The 20,803-nt window shown below is 41.8% G+C and overlaps 1 protein-coding gene across 1 annotated transcript; it reads right to left on the bottom strand.

The window, feature by feature from the left end:
- Positions 1-436: 436 nt before the first annotated feature.
- On the bottom strand, positions 437-19,973 carry LOC115122772 (myosin heavy chain, fast skeletal muscle-like). Its single transcript, XM_065000960.1, has 41 exons — positions 19,921-19,973; positions 19,353-19,398; positions 18,995-19,222; positions 18,244-18,390; positions 17,879-18,035; positions 17,531-17,558; positions 17,158-17,266; positions 16,912-17,004; positions 16,414-16,474; positions 16,159-16,257; positions 15,485-15,588; positions 14,961-15,099; positions 14,580-14,698; positions 14,281-14,430; positions 14,016-14,186; positions 12,406-12,709; positions 11,984-12,048; positions 11,810-11,897; positions 11,576-11,693; positions 11,317-11,440; positions 10,770-10,906; positions 10,042-10,297; positions 9,614-9,856; positions 9,115-9,291; positions 8,873-9,018; positions 8,611-8,701; positions 7,814-8,203; positions 7,566-7,692; positions 7,260-7,378; positions 5,999-6,195; positions 5,680-5,863; positions 5,378-5,543; positions 5,095-5,219; positions 4,672-4,980; positions 4,247-4,450; positions 3,964-4,089; positions 3,655-3,825; positions 1,869-1,973; positions 1,671-1,766; positions 1,129-1,260; positions 437-569 (listed from the first exon to the last, which is right to left on the bottom strand). Exons 3-41 carry the CDS (start codon positions 19,208-19,210, stop codon positions 549-551), a joined length of 5,814 nt encoding a protein of 1,937 aa, XP_064857032.1. The 5' UTR covers positions 19,211-19,222; positions 19,353-19,398; positions 19,921-19,973; the 3' UTR covers positions 437-548.
- Between the last annotated feature and the right edge of the window lie 830 nt (positions 19,974-20,803).

Raw genomic sequence — 20,803 nt, 5'->3', positions numbered from 1 at the left:
AGCATTGTCTTGCGAAACTCTAAGTTCCTTTATACTGGATGTATAGACATATGAATGGTATCCATGAGTCATTTGACTCTGGGAAGTAGACAAAGTGCTTCATTGTCAAAATTCTGAAGTATCCCTTTAAGTTGAGGTTTAGGGTAAAGGTAGGGGTCAGGCTCAGGGTTTAGGGCTGGGGTCAAGGTCAGGGTAATGGTAGGGATCAAGGTCAGGGTTAGTGTTTAGGGTAGGGAAGTTCCAAGGATCCTGAATTTGAGAGTGGTTACATTTCTCCAGTCTCATCCCTCATCTGTTTACCATTAAAACTGACTGCTTTTTCGGGGTGGCCACGTTTGCTGTTGGAATCCCAGATTGCTCCTTTAATTAAAGTACAATATTTTTATGGTATGAAAAAGCTGTTTGCTGAGTAATAAGTCCACAGTCACAAAGGAAGTGTATGTAGATCCACATGTTTTTAATCAATGCTCAACATTTCACCATGAAAATCATATTTTATGCATCACAGGAAAATAGTAAGACTTTGATCTTCAATTCTTTGGTCTTGTTTATTCAGCAACTTCTTTTCCCTGTAAGAAGAAAGAAATAATATAATGGATCAGTAATAATAATGAACATGATAAATATATGGATAGAATATAATGGATCAGTAATAATAATGAACATGATAAATATATGGATAGAATATAATGGATCAGTAATAATAATGAACATGATAAATATATGGATAGAATATAATGGATCAGTAATAATAATCAACATGAAAAATATATGGATAGAATATAATGGATCAGAAATAATAATGAAAATGATAAATATATGGATAGAATTGAATGGATCAGTAATAATAATGAACATGATAAATATATGGATAGAATATAATGGATCAGTAATAACAATGAACATGATAAATATTTGGATCAAGCATTTAATGCTCTGTGGTCAGCTTGGATTTTCAATTTTGAACTACCAACTTGAAATATATATTTATTATTTTTGCCCTGAAATGTGCTTCTTGAGTGAGTGTAAAAGATCAGTATTGACCTCTGTGAAGACTGATTCATAGGTGGTGATGATGTGGTCAGATTTGAACATGAGTCAGGTACAGGTTTAGCAGCAGTTCTGTACCTTTCCAGAGTCACGGGTCTTGGCTCTGAGCTTGTTGACCTGAGTCTCAGCGATGTCAGCACGCTCCTCAGCCTCCTCCAGCTCATGCTGAACCTTCCTGAACTTAGACATGTGCTGGTTTGCTGCTTCCTCCTGGGTGAGGAAAGGGGGGAGAGCAGAACATTAGCGTTTGAAGCTTCAGGTAGCAAATATAAATAATATTTTCAACAAAACACATATTAGCAGATTTAGGATAGCAATGTATACAGGGAGATATATGATACTGCAGAGAAAGTGAGTGGCAGAACGGGAACAAGCCACTGCCTCCAGCACTACCACTCGACCAGCAAATTCATATTCAACCCCCTCTCCTTTAAGTTGGTAACACATTGGCATAGGGGACACTCACAAATGAGTATAATTTATTCAGCATGTACTTGCACTATCAATTGTCATTGTTGACTGGCGTGCTGTAGCAACACTTCAACTAAACCATATGCACATTACGTATTGTAGAGAAAAACTACATTTTCGAATGTATGCTCTCAGAGTCTGTGACTCACCGATTCCTCAGAATGCCTCTTGTAGGCCTTCACTTTCATCTGCAGCTTATCTACCAGGTCCTGAAGTCTGTTAACATTCTTCTTATCCTCCTCAGTCTGTGGGAGAAGAGCAAAGAATCAGTGTCACAATAGTTTTATACACAAACCTGTCTGTGTTAGTGTCAAGTGTGTGAAGAATGCACTTTCTCTATCTCTTACCTGGTAAGTGAGCTCCTTGACTCTGCGCTCATACTTGCGGACTCCCTTGACTGCATCTACACCTCTTCTCTGCTCCGCCTCCACCTCAGTCTCGAGCTCGCGCACCTTTGTGGGAGAAATAAACGTAGGAATTGGTTGGAGGTCGTGAAATCGTAACAAATATTTGTATAAGAGGTATAGTTTTCTACCCAGTCAAGGGGCACAATTGTAATCTGTTCCTATGTACTCTTTTAAAAATTTAATTGAAGGGGGCTGTAATAATAACAACAACTTTTCATTATCTAGGTCAGTGGTTCACAAAGTGGAATTTACATTTCAAATTGTTTATGTATATTTATAGCAAGAACAGATTGAAAAGTCCGGGATCTTTTGAAAATGTTTAGAGGGTGCAATACTGTACAATATAATATTATTCATCCACAATTTATGTTATTAACTCTTAGATTAAATAACGGGTCTGGGAGGCTCACAACTCAATTCTTCTTGTTTTTGAAATAATCGTGAGTTTTGTGGTGTATGGTGCAGTACCAGTACGGCAACTAGAGGCCGCCACTCGCATGTTTTAATGTTGTTGTAGTTCTGGGATCTACATCTGTTTATATTAGTTACTGTGCTGTTACTAAGCAGTAATGCATTACGGCAGTGTTACGTTACTACACCGAATAGGAAATGCACATGCGCACTGGGGTCCCGGGAACTGTAGAGCACGAGGGGTTTTGACTAAACGAAAACTAACTGTACTCCCGTCTCCTGCCTGGTCATTTCTCCACAACACAGATATTACAGTTGTGACATTGCTTCTATTATGGAGCTCGCGCTTTGGCAGTTGAGAGTAGTTTGCCAAGTGAGCCAACAGCAAGACAGAAGCACCGACATAAATACATGTTTTTCTTTATTTTGAAGGTAAACGAGTGTAAAATCACTATATTCAAGACGGTAATGTTTATTGAGTATATACATATGTTTGTTGAGATGTTATGTTGTGTTTTTAGGTTTTATGAACTTATTAACGTCCGCTAGCCTACAAGCTAATTCAGCCATTAGCCTGCTAGCTGGTAGCAACGCTAGCTTCCCTAGCAACGGCAAGTGACTGAGAGGTAACAACAGAGAGAAATTATTACTATGACATTAAACCGATGAATGTATATTATATTCTGTGTTGATATTTATTGTGAATTATTATTATTATTATTTTGAATGAAATGGCAGATTAGAAGAAGTCTGCTGAGACAATTAAGCCTGAATGAAGCAACTAGATTAATACATTTTAATTTATTTAAAGGTCCTGCATCAACTCCACTAAATAAGTGTACAATTATTATAATTTGTTTTGTTATGAACTTAAATTCACTGTAATTTAAGTTTTAAACTGCAACATTTTCTCTTTGTCCCAAGGTAAAATGTGTAGTGACAGTAAATGACCTTCAAAACGACAACATTTTCTCTCTGATGCAAAGAGGGGGACTTAAAAATGTTATTTCCCAGGGCCCGAGACTTGGTTAGTCCAGTCATGCACTGAAGAAGTCATAAGAAATCTGCGTGGATGCTATTTTTATCGCACTTTAAAGTAGGGGTTGTGTTCTGATATTATGAAGGGGGTCCCTGATGAATTCGCTATCACAAAAGGGGTGGTCCCCGATGCAAAGAAGTTTGGGAACCCCTGATCTAGGTGGGTTATTGTGAGAACAAGTCATTAAACAATGTTCCTGTTTATTTTTATATGATCAAATACATTTCCAGCAATCAGTCTTTCAATCCACCCTAATCCACCCTGCAGGTATCTCACCCTGGACTCCAGTTTCTGGAGCTGCTTCTTGCCTCCCTTCATGGCCAGATTCTCAGCCTCATCCAGGCGGTGCTGCAGGTCCTTGACTGTGACCTCCAGGTTCTTCTTCATCCTCTCCAGGTGAGAACTGGTGTCCTGCTCCTTCTTCAGCTCCTCAGCCATCATGGCCGCCTGGAATAGTAGTTTGTTTAACTTATGCACCAATTCGCACCAATCATAACGTCCCTCTGAGATCTTTGTGGTTCTTATCCAGCCCAGCTACCATTGGCACTTGGGGAAAAATCAAGTTGATGTAATTCAAGGACTCACGTCAGTGATTGCCTTCTTGGCCTTCTCCTCTGCATTCCTGGCCTCCTGGACGATGTCGTCCACCTCTCCCTGCACCTGCACCAGGTCAGTCTCCAGCTTCTTCTTGGTGTTCTGAAGGCTGGTGTTCTGAAGGAGGAAACAAGACTATTTGTTTTACTTCCAAGAGAACTTGCAAGTCACAAGACTGAAATTATGAAAATTTAAGGCAAGCACGGTCCAATTACAGGTGTGTTTAAACTGTATGCTTGGTTGAGTTTCATTAGAAATGGCTTTTGACCCATACCTGGGAGTGCAGCAGTCCAACACGCTCGCTGGCGTCTACCAGCTCAGTCTCAGCCACTTTGCGGCCTCTCTCTGTCTGCTCCAGAGCAACTCTCAGCTCCTCGATTTCAGCCACCATCAGACCGTTTCTGCGCTCCACCATGGCTGCCTGCTCCTTCATGTCTTCTGCAACACGGACGGCGTCATCAAGGTGCAATTGGGCATCCTGGGGTTCACAATGACATACGTTCATTAGGACTTGTGGAAGTAGAGGTGATAGGATCGATCAGTGATAGAAATGTTCACTGGTAAGAATTTCCCCAGTATCGCTACCTTTAGTACATAAACCACTCTATTCAAATCCTCTGTTGTATTATTTTCCACAGATTCAAAAACAAATCCCTCTCCATGTTCAGGTTTTTGAGCCTGATGTCCCAGTCCCTTTACCTTGAGCTGTCCCTGGACATTCCTCAGCTGTTTCTGGGCCTCGGCGGCCTGCCTGTTGGAGTGGCTCAGCTGGATCTCCATCTCGTTCAGGTCTCCCTCCATCTTCTTCTTCACCCTCAGGGCATCATTCCTGCTCCTGACCTCAGAGTCCAGGGTGCTCTGCATGGAGTCAACCACCCTCTGGCTGTTCCTCTTGATCTGCTCCATCTCCTCGTCCTTCTCAGCGATCTTCCTGTCCACCTCACCCTTGATCTGGTTCAGCTCCAGCTGCACACGCAGAATCTTGGATTCCTCGTGCTCCAGTGTTCCCTGGACAAACAGAAGCAGTCAGGCCAATTGTGTTCAGTACATTTGGATGTAGGAATTAAATATATATGACTACAATAAACTCCAATACAGGGATCATTGGACTGTAGTTTGTACCTCAGCCTCCTCCAGAGCGGTCTGGATCTCAGACTTCTCTGTCTCCACGGTCTTCTTGGCCTTCTCCAGCTCATGGATGCTCTTGCCAGTCTCTCCGATCTGCTCAGTCAGGTCAGAGATCTCCTCTGCACACACACGCACACAGGAGCAGTTTACACTTGGGAGATTTTCAGTGGATATCGCCAATGCACTGAAGTTGACATTGAATCATAATAACAGGGAATTTATTAACAGCAATTAATATTGCAAATGAAACATGATAGATTTGCCGTCAAATGCTCACGTTGCAGGTTCTTGTTCTCTCTCTTCAGAGTCTCCAGATGATCCAGAGCCTCCTCGTAGGAGTTCTTCATCTTGAAAAGTTCAGTGCTCATAGAGCGAGCCTCCTTCTGAGCTCCTTCCAGCTCAGCCTGGCCCTCCTCATGCTTCTGCTTCCACTCTGCCAGAACCTAGGAGAATCCATTGAATTTTCATCAGAAGTCATTGATGAAGAGTTTTGAATTATAAATATGCTACAAATATACTACAATTAATCATATAGCAGACAGTAAATATCAGTCTATGGTGAGGTTTATTCATTTTCACCTTGTCAAAGTTCCTCTGCTTCTTGTCGAGGTTGGCTGCCAATGCGTTGGCTCTCTCAACATCAATCATGAGGTCCTCCACCTCTCCCTGCAGCCTCTGCTTGGTCTTCTCCAGGGAGGCGCACTTGGAGTTGGTCGCCTCAATGGTCTCCTCCGCCTCCTGCAGACGCTGGGCCAGCTTCTTCCTGTTGGACAACAGAGGTTGGTTTTATGGAGTGATACATATCTTTCAATACATATTGATGTTACATTTTCTCAGAGCCCCCTACCACCCTCACCATCCACACCATATTTGAGTTTTTCTGTTGCGTGCGACTCACTTGGCCTCCTCCAGCTCCTCTGTGCGCTGGATGGCATCAGTTTCATACTTAGTCCTCCACTGAGCCACCTCACTGTTGGCCTTGGACATGCCGCGTTGCAGCTCTGCCTTGGCCTCCTGCTCCTCCTCAAACTGCTCCCTCAGGAGGTCACAGTCATGGCGGGCAGACTGAACACCGTGGGCCAGTGCATTTTTAGCCTGTGAGAGAGAAAGACAAAGAGAGATGAGTGAGATAGTCAAACAAATTATGTGGACTTGTTTACGTGAAGCTGTGCAGTTTGTTGCTAACGTTACTTTGCTACCTGACAAAATTACGGTTTTACTTTTTAATTACCGTTTTGTATTTACATTTTTTTCCCTCATTCAACTTTTTACATTCAACTTTTTCACCCTTGACACTTTATCTGGACATGGTTCTACACGACCTCCACCAGCATTAACATTAACATTATGCCTTCTAATTGCAGTCGCTGTACTCATAATATACAGGAGAACCATCGCCTTATGGTGAGGATAGCCTTGCTACAAGCCCAGCTTCAGACGCAAGGGTAATTTAAGTGTAGTAAAGGATGAAACAGAGTCTGTGCCACCAATATGTACAGATATTCCTCCTGGTTACACTAGTCTCTTAGGGTGGAAAGACAGTAGAAGTCTCTGAGGGTGGAGAGACAGTAGGAGTATCTGAGGGTGGAGAGACAGTAGAAGTCTCTGAGGGTGGAGAGACAGTAGAAGTCTCTGAGGGTGGAGAGACAGTAGGAGTCTCTGAGGGTGGAGAGACAGTAGAAGTCTCTGAGGGTGGAGAGACAGTAGGAGTATCTGAGGGTGGAGAGACAGTAGGAGTATCTGAGGGTGGAGAGACAGTAGAAGTCTCTGAGGGTGGAGAGACAGTAGAAGTCTCTGAGGGTGGAGAGACAGTAGAAGTCTCTGAGGGTGGAGAGACAGTAGGAGTATCTGAGGGTGGAGAGACAGTAGAAGTCTCTGAGGGTGGAGAGACAGTAGAAGTCTCTGAGGGTGGAGAGACAGTAGAAGTCTCTGAGGGTGGAGAGACAGTAGAAGTCTCTGAGGGTGGAGAGACAGTAGAAGTCTCTGAGGGTGGAGAGACAGTAGAAGTCTCTGAGGGTGGAGACACAGTAGGAGTCTCTGAGGGTTGAGAGACAGTTTGGAGTATCTGATGGTGGAGAAACAGTAGAAGAGTCTGAGGGTGGTGTATTCACCGTCTATGTAAAGATACGGCTCTAAACTCTCCATTTTGGGTCCCTTACCTTGACCTCCTCCTCAATCGCCCTCTTCAGCTCCTCCACCTGCTGGGTGAAGGCCTGTTTTCCTCTGGTCAGCTGAGACACCAGGGCTTCCTTCTCCTCCAGCTGGCGACCAAACTCACCTGCAGGGACAGAGGGACATCTTGTTAATAGGGTCTTTGTTCTCTAAGATTGAATATGGATTCTGAGGTATCATAGGGCAATGTTAGGTGGTGAATAGTACAGTAGAAACTATGTGGATATAGCCCCTAATACATGTTGTGTTCTACTGAAGGAAAGCATTGGCTTGTTGTTCATTGTTGATGGTACCATTTTCTGTCAGGAGTCTGGCCCTCTGTCCGCTGATGTCGTTGACCTGGCGAACATTCTCATCATTCTTAGTCTTGAGCTCGCTCAGCTGGTCCTCAAGAGTACGGCACATCTTCTCCAGATTGCCCTGTTAGTGAAACATTTTCCATCATTACTTTATATATGTGACTCCTGTCAACTTCAGTTCACTTGAATGGTGATGTAGTTGACCCTCCTCAACACTGCTTGATCAAAACATCACTACTCACCTTAGCCTTGGCGACGGCCTCCATGTTGCTAGAGAGGTCATCAATCTCCATCTTGTATTCGCTCTTCTCCTTCTCCAGCTTCTGCTTGACGCGCTGTAGGTTGTCGATCTGCTCCCCGAGCTCAGCCACACTGTCGGCCTGCTTCTTGCGCAGAGCGGCGGCTGTGGCCTCATGCTGCAGGGTGGACTCTTCAAGATCACGACGCAGCTTCTGGAACTCAGCCTCACGCTTCTTGTTCATCTCAATCTGAGCAGCAGTGGCGCCTCCGGCCTCCTCCAGCCTCTCGCTGATCTCCTCAAGTTCCCTGGAGAGATCGGCCCTCTGCTTCTCAACCTTAGCCCTGGCAGCACGCTCGGCCTCAATTTCCTCCTCCAGCTCCTCAATACGGGCCTAGAACAGGGGACAGGAGCAGGGGGATGAACACTACAATACAGTTTAAACAATTGAACCTCACAAAATAATAATAGTATGTATATTTTGCATAAATGTGTTTAATAAAAAGCCAGTTACACTAATATATTCAGTAGACAGTGTCCCATGCAGAAGCCAAACCCTCAAAGGTAAGAAGTTAGACAAAGGACTCTAGATGGATATAAGCCATTTTAACATGTATATTGTCATTGAGGGCTGAGTGGGGATGGTAAGAAGCACCAACAAGAAACACCATCTTCCAACCTACTGAGCCATCAGAAGCCACCTGGAAAACTGTCTGCTGCCAGAAAAAGTGTAATGATTTTTTAAAGGAAATGATTCAAGTCTGTGCTTTTCTGTACTGGAGCTTATATCCTGTACTATACCTGGAGTTCCTTGATCTTCTTCTGCAGCTGAGCTCCCAGAGACTGTTCATCCTCAACCTTGCTGAGGAGCTGGGTGGTCTCAAACTCCTTCCTAAGAAACACAAACACATTGATTGCAGAGTTGGTTTTGCTTTGATAGTGTAAAGGTAGAGTATTATACCATTACTTTCCTTACTGAATCAAATGCTAATTCATAATTACAATAATTCGTCAAGAACAACAATTATAGCAGATAATACTGTAGTCATTGGTTTGTGTTTACTTCTTGATTTTCTCATCAGCTTGCTGCTTGTCATTCTCCAGGTCCATTATGGACTCCTGGGCCAGTTTCAGATCTCCCTCCAGCTTTCTCTTGGATCTCTCAAGGTCCATACGGAGCTTCTTCTCTTGCTCCAGAGAACCCTCAAGCTAGAAGATAAAAACACATATATTATTAAAATCTAAACAACTGAAGATAATATCATCTTACATATTATATTGGCCAAAATGTCAAACTCCACTCACGTCGTCCACTTGCTGTTCCAGCTTGGTCTTGGCCTTGGTCAGAGTGTTGACTTTGTCCTCCTCTGCCTGCAGGTCATCCAGTGTCTGCTGGTGGGCCTCTTGGAGGGCTTTCTTCTCCTTGGTCAGCTTGGCAACACTCTCATCCATAGACGCCATCTCCTCTGTCAGGTTTTTAACCTGAAAACGGCAACATCAAAATTAGTCTTTGGTCACTCCACCATAAAGGGGAGAGTTAGTTTGTTATATATTGCATTAATTTAATTTAGATTCGCACTGCATCAACAATTACTGTACTATATATTCAACACTAGATGTCAGTGTTCACCATGCCAGTGTACTGAATGGAAGTCATAAATGAGGGGGAGCAGAACATGCAATGAATGCTGGGAGTACCCCAAAACTGAAATTCTACTATTGTACAACGTGAATTACATTTCTGTTAAGCTATGTTTTGAGTTGATTATTGTTTGGTTAGACTGTCTATAGTAAGATACAAGACCTTGTTTTCAGTGGCGTGCTTCTCCTTCTCCACTTTGGCCAGGGTGAGCTCCAGGTCATCAATGTCCTTCTTCAGCTCAGAGCACTCATCCTCCAGCTTCCTCTTCTTTGCAGTCAACTCAGCATTGATCTCCTCCTCATCCTCCAGCCTCTCGGTCGTCTCTTTGAGTTTGGCCTCCAGCTGGATCTTGCTCTTGATGAGCCCCTCACACCTTTCCTCAGCATCGTTCAGACTCTCTCCTTCCTGGTTTCAGAACAGAGGGGGAAAAATCAGAGGCCTCACTTTGTGTATTGAAGGTCAGAGTAAATCAATTGAAATTCACGAGATATGTAAAGTATATAATATTGGCAATAAAAAGGTGTGTTCATATGTATGTATATTCATGTGAATATAAATTTGACAGTAATGAAGGTTGTTTTTTCACCCACAGATGCGACTTGGAGCGCCAGGTCGTTCTTCTCCTGTGTCAGGGCCACCAACTTCTCCTCCATTTGCTTCTTTGTGGCCAGAGCCTTGGCCAGGTCTGTCGTCATCTTCTCATAGTTCTCCTTCATGTTGGCCAGCTCCTTCTCAGTCTCAGCGCTCTGCAGCAGGGGCTTGATCTTGAAGTACAACTTCATCCATGGCCAGGTTTTGACATTCATGAATGAGCGGATGTTGTACTGGATGGCGTATACTGATTCTCTGGTCGACAGAAAGAATAGAGTCATGGTGAGTGACATGCTTAAAGCTACACTCTGTGACTCGAAGAACAACAAAATGTCCCCTCCACCAATGTTTGTTTACAGCAGAGGAATGGGGCTTGAGAAATGTAACCCCTCTTAAGTACATAGACAGCTCTCTAGATGCAAGTACTGACTGTTCGTGCATTCTAAGCTCATGAGGCATTTTATATACTTCAAGAATGAATGGGTAAATTCCACAAATGTAAATGACAATTGAACAGCCAAATCCCAAACTCCCAACTATTAAGCTAGAATCCTTAGTTGCTACATCCATTTCTGGACTAAATTAATAAACCCAAAAGCTTTAGTAGACCATTATAAGATGTACTTTCTCATTCTGAACAACTCACAGCATATACAGTATGTAATCATAATGCATTAGATACAGGTGGTTGACAGAAAGCTTTGCCAAGATGTCTACTATTCCTCACCTCCTCTCCATCATCTTGGTGAACTCTCTCCTCATGAGGAATCCACGGCTGAGAGCCTGGACCATGCCGACCAGAGTGGCCAGCTTCTCATCTCTCATCTCCTCCAGGACACCCAGCAGACCGGCTTTGAAGAACACCTGAGACACAGGTTAACACGGTCAATGGAACCACAGATGGTGACAGATAGAAAGGGTCAAACCACTAGATTGATTTAAACAACATTAACTTTGCAACGGTTACAAACAAACCATGGGACAGGTTGTTTCTAAGATGTTAGTTATTGTACAGTTGTAGATTAATAATGTACAGATACATATACCTGCAACTATACCACTCTATCACAATGCAAATTATAATGAGTTTAGTTTCTCTTCTATACTTGTGATGAATTAACAGAACAATGTTTTTCCACCTTTTCCATTAGTTAAATGAAGAAGAAAGAACATAAGGATGGATAGATCACCTGGAGAGATTTTATATGGTACAGGTTTAAATTATTATTCAAGCTGTGTTTTGTTGTCAGTTTTAGCTGGGGGTTTTGACTGACCTTGGTGTGTCCAAACTTGTAATCCTCGTGATTCACATCAATGGACCCAAGCAGCTTCTCAGAAGCCTTCTTGTTGTCCATGAACTGGCCCTCAGGGATGACACTGGCATTCAGTACTTTGTACCTGAATGAGGAGACATTTTTAACATGTCAAGTTGTAATAGGTTGGTTATATTTCGTAAAAGGTAAGCCTATTCTGATGCTGGGAAAACCCTTGGAGCAGATATTTTATGTGGTATGTGTGTTTGTGTGAATGTACCTTTGCTTGAAGTCAGCATAGATGATTCTGCTGGGGAATCCCTTTCTGCAGATCCTGATACCCTCTAGTACACCATTACACCTGAGCTGGTGGATAACCAGGAAGTTCTCCATCAGACCTGGTAAATCAAAACAAGTCTCTTTTAATACTCATAAACAGGTTATAGATTGGAATCGTTAAGGTTACTGATACTGTACTGATAAGATGACATATTTAACTCAATATTTCTTGTACCTGGAGTCTTTGACTCGTTGGGGATCAGGCAGCGCACAAAGTGAGGATGAGTGCTCCTCAAGTTGGTCATCAGCTTATGTAAGTTCTCCTGTAAGGGGGTTACAAACCATGTTCTCATTTATGATAATCAATGCACCTTTTGAAGGACTGAATAAGCACATTGCAAAAGCTCACCCTGAACTGGGAGGACACAGTCTGCATGGAACCACCCTTCTTCTTGCCTCCTTTCTTGGCTTTATCTGTTAAAATGGGGGAAAGTAAAAGATAACTAGAAAAGTACATTTCCTAGAGCGGGTGGAATAATAGAAAAATAATAAGAGTATGTAAGAAATCTAGAGTGGTCTTGTCTTCAACAAGCACACTAATTATAAACCAGAGAATCTCTGGTTAACTTCACACTTATCTAGAGGCAAATGCTGCCAATGAGATTGTGTAGAATAACATCTATTGTATGAGTAAATTAACCAAGTGTATTAGTAAATCAACCAGGTGATAAACCCTGAGAAATTGTGGTACATTGAAAGACTTTAAAGAACATTTGGTTCAGAGTTATAACTAGTATTTAGTTAAATATTGTGACGTGATGCTAGTCTTACCCTCAGGAGGGGGAGGGGGATACAGGGCAGCCAGAATTTTGACAGAGGACTTCTGGTACAGTTGACAAACTGAGTCGTTCAGGGGATCCTTGTTCTTCTCCAGCCACCCAGTGATGTTGTAGTCCACAGTTCCGGCGTAGTGCACCAGGGAGAAGTGGGCCTCTGCCTTGCCTTTGGCAGGCTTGGGCTTCTCAAATGCATTTGTTTTGCCAAGATGCTGGGCGTACAGCTTGTCCTTGAAGGTAGTGTCTGAAGACTTGGGGAACATGCACTCCTCTTCAAGGATGGAGAAGATGCCCAATGGCTTTACGAAAAGAGATGTATATCAAATTAGTGATATTTCCATTTAGGATCACATTTATTCAATTAGTAAACATGCTATTATAGGATTATAATAATTTAGGGACACATAATAGGAAACATATTGAGTTCTCACCAGTCAGATAACTTGTCAGTGGCGTATATTAAAGGGTGCTAAGGGAAGCCAGGCTTCCCCCAAAAATTAACATATAAAATAAAGTATATTTTTTATCGTTTAGCTAGAGGCTGAATGTATCTCTCCAGGTAAAGTGAGCAAAACTGCGCCCCTCTGTCTCTGTATGTGTAGCCCTTCTATCTGATGCTGTCTGGTCAAAAAGAGTATGATATTGTATCACTGAATGCAAGAGAAGCCAGTGATCATTTGGCCTCCCTTGATTATTTTTTTGTGTACAATTACAGCGAGTCAGAGTTGAGCTAAACTGAGTGAGCTAATCTGTGAATGGTCCTGGTGCACCGAAAACCGTGTCAAGTGAAGCCAGTTTGGATTTAGCTTCACACCAAATCAAGCCCAACGTCATTGACAGAAAGAAAAACTTCAATTGTTGCATCTCATTGTGTTGTTTTCCTCTGGAGGATAGCTAGCTAGCTAAAATGGGCCCTTTCCTAAATTAGCCATGGATGGAGATAGGGACTTGTACTCATAATTGTATTGATGTATTGATGTATTTTCACCATGTATTTTCTACTTACTCACACAAACACATAAATTAGTACCATGGACAGCCATATGATATTTAGTTTACGTTGATTGGACTAAAATCGTTTTTTGGAATCTTTTAGTTTTCACTGTATTAGACTAAGCATAGGTGATTTGATGATGTTGAAATGGCGCTGGAATATTGGAGGGAGGCAACTCCTGTTTTCTTCACAATTTGTGGTAACTCCCCGTGTTTCTAAATCAATAGATGTTTAGTGGTCCGAAAATGGCAGAAAAATGTACTTGACTGACCATGTTGTAGGTCATGTAACTGTTTGTTACATTCATTATGCTTTGTGGACTCCACAAGACAGATGTTGTTCTATTTATTCTGCCGCCTTGTCTTCTTATTGTCTCGGCCTTAGGCCTATATATCACGGTGGCACGGCATATAAACCAACAGGTTACAGAGCAAACAACGCAATTAACACATTGGTTGTTATATGGATTTTTTTGACTCGATTGGCTTCCCCAGTGATTTTAATACTGTATACGTTGTACCACTGTGATAATATTTCACACAACGCTCCATATGAGCTTTGCTGTTGTTGTCCATTATAATGGTCCATTAAAATCCTCACAGACATCTTACCTTCTCAATAAGCTCAATGCAGGCAGCCAAGTCCATGCCGAAGTCAATGAAGGCCCAGATGATTCCCTCCTTCTTGTACTCCTCTTGCTCCAGGACGAACATGGTGTGGTTGAAAAACTGTTGCAGTTTCTCATTGGTGAAGTTGATGCACAGCTGCTCCATGCTGTTATACTGTTGATGGAATTTTAAAAGGGATCATTTCATCATACAAGACTGTAATCCATCTCAATCACAACTAATTGTCTTGTTCTGGTCTCATACTCACATCAAAGATCTCAAACCCGGCAATGTCAAGCACACCGATATAGAACTGCCTTGGATTCTTGGTGTCCAACATCTCATTGATACGGATGACCATCCACAAGAACATCCTCTCATAGATGGACTTGGCCAGAGCACTGACTGAGTTATTAACCTGCAATGATAATACCTCAAATGAATACATGAGATATTGACCATGTCTAGTGATAAGGTGATACAAGCTTGGGAAAAACAAAAGCAATGCACTCGTCCCCAAAATAATTCCTGTGCTCAGAAAATGGTAGATTTGTTTGGCCGCCTTACCTGAGGCACAGTCTGTCCCTTGGTCACATACTCGTTGCCGACCTTCACTCTGGGGTAGCACAGAGCCTTCAACATCTCAGCTGAGTTCAGGCCCAGCAGGTAGGCGATTTTATCAGCCACTGGAGAGAGAACCAACAACAACAGACTCAGGGACACAAGATCACTTGTTTCTGATTTCACACTGACAAAATAGTTTTGTTAACTTCTTTGTAGGTTAGGTTTTCATTCACCCACATTTTGGAGGTTAGAATTTGTTCCCCAAAAATGATCTCCTGCCTGACTTTCATGTGGCACTGTCTGTCTTAGGTGTTCTATTTCTATGTTGGGGACTGGGAATGGGACTAATGCTCTACATATTGTATATCTATGAGTGGGACTCACCCTCTGTGCCGTCTGGCTCGGCCTGCTCCTCACGCTGCTTCTGCTTGAATTTCAAGTTTCCATGGTGCAATACAGCTCCTGTCAGCTTGTAGATGCCAACCTTCTCATCGTTACTGAAGCCCAGGACTGTAATGGCATCCTGACATTAAAGAGGAAGTACAACAGAGATGAACTGAACAGAAGTTTGCTCAGTTACACTACAGTTCTGTGCTGCTCACTGCAGAACAAATGGGATGGATAGATTTGACTGGCTTCTCTGTTCCACATGATTGCGCTTGGCAAACACATTAGAAGATGGCAGCACAGTTCCACAGTTCCACAGGGCACTTAGTGGTGCTCTCTTGTGGAAGGCATGAATAGTTCCTTGAGGCACATGCCTAACTAACAAGGCATTTAGTATCAAACAAAAACATACATGAACATTCCCAGCTGCCACCAAGTTGGAATTTCACAGTACATTCAGTGTGTATGGTGGTCCTATCCATTCCATATCTAGAGTTTGGTTAACCCTTTGTTTGACTCACATCTGTGGCATCCAACTCTTCATTGTCGTTGATGCTGGCCACAGTGATCTGTCCCTGACTGCACATGGGGAAGTCGTAGGGGTTAGTGGTGATGAGCGCCATTTCTGTGGACAACAGAGAACAGCTTGTCAGTTAAATCTCTTAGAATTCTGCTGTCCCGCCTTTACAGTTTTTTGGGGGGCTCCTGAGTGGCGCAGCGGTTTAAGGTACTGCATCTCGGTGCTAGAGGCGTCACTACAGACCCTGGCTCGATTCCAGGCTTTATCACAACCAACCGTGATTGGGAGTCCCGTAGGGCGGCACACAATTGGCCCACCGTCGTCCGGGGTTAGTGTTTTGCCTGGGTAGGCTGTCATTGTAAATAATAATTTATTCTTAACTGACTTGCCTAGGTAAATAAAGGTTAAATACAAAAATGAAACAGTATCTCTCCCTCCTTTACTCAAAAGATGGACTCAAGGATACATGTAGTATATAATAAATAGCATCAAAAGAGGAGACTGAGACTAGTGTGATCACAGTGCATTACTTGATAGATATTTCCCAACTATGCCTTGGATGTAATCATTGTAATATTATTGTAATTTTATTCATATTGTGGATTATTAATATATTTTTTAGATTCCGTTGATGGGGGTGGGAATAATTTCCCCTGAACCTCTACTTTGTCTTACCAACTAGCTCAGGTTTGTGGCCTGTCATCATCTGGAAGAAGATGTGGTAGCCTCTCTCATCGGGCAGCTGGAAGGACACTCTGGACTTCTCCAGCAGGTCTGAGGGAGAGAGAGTGAATGACACACAGAGGAAGAGTAGAGCGAGAATGAGAGAGAGAGAGCAAGAAAGAGAACATGAGATACATTTCAATTTGATCTCCCAAAAAATCTGTGTGAATTTAGGAAAGCATTGAGAAACAATCAAAACCAACTCACAGGTCTCAATGTCAGCTTTAGCCAGTTTACCACCTTGGAAGTGAATCCTGATGAATTTACCCTGTTGAGGATTATGGGGGTTATAAATAGGTCAACGAATTAATCAACATTTTACTTTGATAGACCCCTGTAAATGTTAGTTTGCTGGACAGATGTTGGGTCTATTGATACAGTTGTAGGATGTATGATCCAGTTTGCTACAGCAGAGGAAAGAATCCTGCAGCAACAGTAAATGTGAATTATAATGTGGATTATAAATAATGGACATTGTTTTGTAGGGGTTGATGAAACAATAATATTACAGCGAATTAAGTCTGAAACTTTAAATAGAAAAATTCACATTTTAAAACGTTAAAAACACTAGAAGTTTGAATTTCAAATTTTCAGCAACAAAACCAGAGATAAAAAGAACATCTAATATCTGTATAATAGAAGGGAACATCTGAATTACATTTTTCCAATATAAGGTAACTTCCACAGTATGCCCTTCATACTTACAAAGCGAGACGAGTTGTCGTTCCTCACTGTCTTGGCATTACCGTAAGACTCCAGCAGAGGGTTAGCTGCAATGATCTGATCCTCAAGAGACCCCTGATTGAGACAAACATAAGTTGCTCAAAAACTGGTAAGCTGGTAAAGTTAGTTTTTCTCAATTGCTTGAAACAGGATTCACCACTGGAAAAACAGTTTACACAGCCAACCAAACTGAAATGTGTTAAAAAGGCAAACATAAGAACAACTTACCTGCATTTTGCCTGGTTCTGCTTCCTTCTTGGCCCCAGACACTGCAATGGTGGCAAAGTACTGGATGACACGCTTGGTGTTGACAGTCTTTCCTGCACCGGATTCTCCACTGGTTTATATGACAGAGAAAGAGGGGTTTTAGTTACATGTTTGAGTGTCAGATTGTCTTTCACTAAGAAATAGTATAGAAAAATACACTGTTAACCTGTGTTCTGACATAAGTCTTTAACAAATAATCCTTCTCATCGACTCGTTATTACACATAACCTGATGCTCTAATCCATTCATATTGTCATGTATTTCATCACACCAAGTGACCCAACTTATTACAATAGAAACACTTTCTCAAGTGACATTTTAGTAAACAACTTACGTAATCAGGACGGACTGGTTCTCCTTATCTGGAACCAAAAAACACATTACATATCATACTCAAGCAACATTCAGGGGACATTATTTCATTCATAGCATCATCACAAGTTTCTATTTGGAACATTTTCCATTCAAGGGTAGTGAAATCAGATATTCCCAGCAAACTGTTATTACCTAGACTAGAAAATAGAAGATACCTCTCTGAAGCATATTTCAATTTCCATTGATGCATCCGTTCATCTATCCATGAGCACTTAATGGACATCCATCCAACTATCCAACCAACCATTCATCCATCCATCCATTCATCCAACCATGCATTCCTCCATCCATCCATGAGAGCTCGTACCAATCATCATGAACTGAAAGGCGTTGTCAGAGACAGAGAAGATATGGGGTGGAGCCTCCATTCTCTTCTTCCCTCTGTAGGCGTTGACAACTTCTGCGTCGTACACAGGGAGCCACTTGTAGGGGTTCACCGTGGCACAGAAGAGCCCAGAGTAGGTCTGGATGAAAGTAATTAAATTAGGGTATTAGTAAAGTCAGATGGACTTTTACCTGGATTTATGTGAGGATGTGGGTGTACTTTGGTATACTGATGTGGGTCTACTGTATTGATACAGTATGTTTTGGTTTCTACCGTTCATTTATGTGCTGTATGTGTGAATTTCTTTTGTTCATGTATGTGTGTGTTTGTATGTGCAGGTTTCTTACATAGATCATCCATGCTGCATAACGCTCTTTGAGGTTATACAACACAGAGGCTTCATTCAGGTAGGTCATCATGGCCATGTCCTCAATCTTGTCGTACTTAGGGGGGTTCATCTCATAGATGTCTGCATCTTTGAACTCTTTTCCTTCCTGAAATAGTCAGGAATATAGATTACATACAGATCACGGCTCAGTACATCACTGGGGCCAAGCTTCCTGCCATCCTGGACCTATATAAAAGGTGGTGTCAGAGGAAAGCCCTTAACAGTTTCTACCCCATAAGACTGCTGAACAATTAATCAAATGGCAACCGGTCTATTTAAATTGGACCCCTTCCCCCCTTATATGGCCTTGTTATTGTTATTTTACTGTGTTACTTTTTATTATTTGTTTTACTTTAGTTTAGCTGGGAAATATTTTCTTAGCTCTTCTTGAACTGCACTGTTGGTTAAGGACTTTTAAGTAAGCATTTCACGCCAAGGTGAACACTTGTTGTATTCGGCGCATGTGAAAAATAAAGTTTGATTTGATCAAAGTGGACATGACTGACTGTTTCATGCCAATTTTAAATAGCAGTTTTAAACATGATGTGTTTGAAGGTAATATTCTGCTTACCAAAACAAATACATGTATAATCTATCTGTTGTTACTGATGGCATATTGTCTATTGAAATGTTTTTGATAATTTTGATGATTTTTCATGAAACAGTAATTACACAAACTTGAACTTGACTACTTTTCAGATCAGACTTACATCCTTAGTGCCGTCAGGTTTAATGACTGTTACAGTACACTTCCCGTCGGCCCTGGCAGTGACCAGACCCTTAAGGTACAGCTCTGCCTTGTCTGTCACATAGCAGGAGTTCTTTGAATCAAAGGGTGCGGTTTGTGCCTCAATCCTCTCCTTCTCAGGCTTACGGAGGTATATGGCAGCCTTGCCGTAGATTTGCATCTCAGCGTCCGTACTCATGGTGACGGCTAACTAGGAAAGAGATAAAACAAGAAACATGATTGACTCTGTGGTGCTTCCTCCCCAGTCAACAGAGTTAGGTGAGCGGTATCGCTCAGAATATTCTCACACTTTTTATGTGAAGAGTCAAACCATGTCTCACCTTCTTTTTCCCCTCCTACAGATGAATGTGTACTTCTTGGAGGACCCTGTGAAACGTAAGGTGTTGTGAAAAAGCACAAGTCTAAAGCCTTACCATTTTAATGCCCAAACGTCTAAAAAAACAAACATTTAACTATATAATTAAAACCATATCAAATTCAACTACAGGTGCAGCTGCCAACTTTAATTTTCCTAGTGGCATCTCACTTTACTACACATTGTCATATATTGAAATAAATACCCCTGAAAACCCTGTTAAATTCTAGACCTCACCCTTAATTTACAAACAAGTGCAGGAGCACAACTTTTGGACATAAAAGGAACTGACAGATTTGAAGTAATACACATTTAAAGAAAAACGAATTAAAAACTTTTTTTAAACCAATGGCACTCAATCAATTAATTAAATGTATTTATAAAGCCCTTTATACTGGATTACACTTGATTGCATATTGTAAAATCTTAAGAGACATGCAGCACTCAATTCAAACAGTGCAGTTAGCTACTGCCTCAGTTGCTGAGTAAAGATGCGATAAATAAACAAATCTAAGGAGGTGGAGAGGTCTTACCACAGAGGAAGAAGGTATCTGACTTATGGATGCTGGGGCCTCAGCCTCCTTATATCTGGTTGGAAGTGCCAACCAGGCAAAAGTTAATTATGGACCACTCTGGGAAAGGACATGAATTGGATGAGAGACCTCTGTGTGTCTGTGTCTCACTAGCACCTCCCACTTCCAGGAGCACCACACTCCCATGACATGACTTTTTAATGTCATATTTGTCTCTGAATAGAATTTCACTGATTTTACGTAAATGAGAGATGCCATTATTAATAATTATGACAATATCAAAAGTTTGATTCATCCCAATGTTACTACTACTGAACCTCATATGCTGTAATGGACTGAGTCCATGTTACTTCTACTGAACCTCATATACTGTAATGGACTGAGTCCATGTTGCCCCACTACAACTAAAATAGTTTTCATTAAGTCTAATCTGACCTGATTTAGTTCCATTTTAGTGGCATTAATCCTCATCAACAACTTTATATATATGTTCACCTGTTATTTATATTGTTTAGCTTGTAAACACATCTGAACTGTCTCCTCACCTCATGCTTGTGACGGAGTTGGCCTTTACCTCGTGCCTTGCCTTATTTGATTTATCACCCCTGTGGAACCACATGAAATGAATATTTGAAAGCTTGAACGGACACATTCAGGCTTTCAATAACAGCTTATAAAACCGTTAAATCTAATGTGTTATTTATCTACAGTATGATCTATTAAAAAGATTCTCGAGACGCTTTTATTTGTCTCACATTTCAGTTGGCTAAAACGGTCCAGTAGGATTCTTATGACTTACATAACACCATACCAGTATTTCAATCATCTTATCCACTCATATTGCTGACAGCGATATAGCTGTCTCAAACATTTATTACACTCT

The sequence above is a fragment of the Oncorhynchus nerka genome, linkage group LG15 (assembly GCF_034236695.1).
Source record: "Oncorhynchus nerka isolate Pitt River linkage group LG15, Oner_Uvic_2.0, whole genome shotgun sequence".
Classification (NCBI taxonomy): Eukaryota; Metazoa; Chordata; class Actinopteri; order Salmoniformes; family Salmonidae; genus Oncorhynchus; species Oncorhynchus nerka.
The sequence above is the reverse complement of the archived record's forward strand: the minus strand, read 5'-3'. Positions and strand labels throughout refer to the sequence as shown.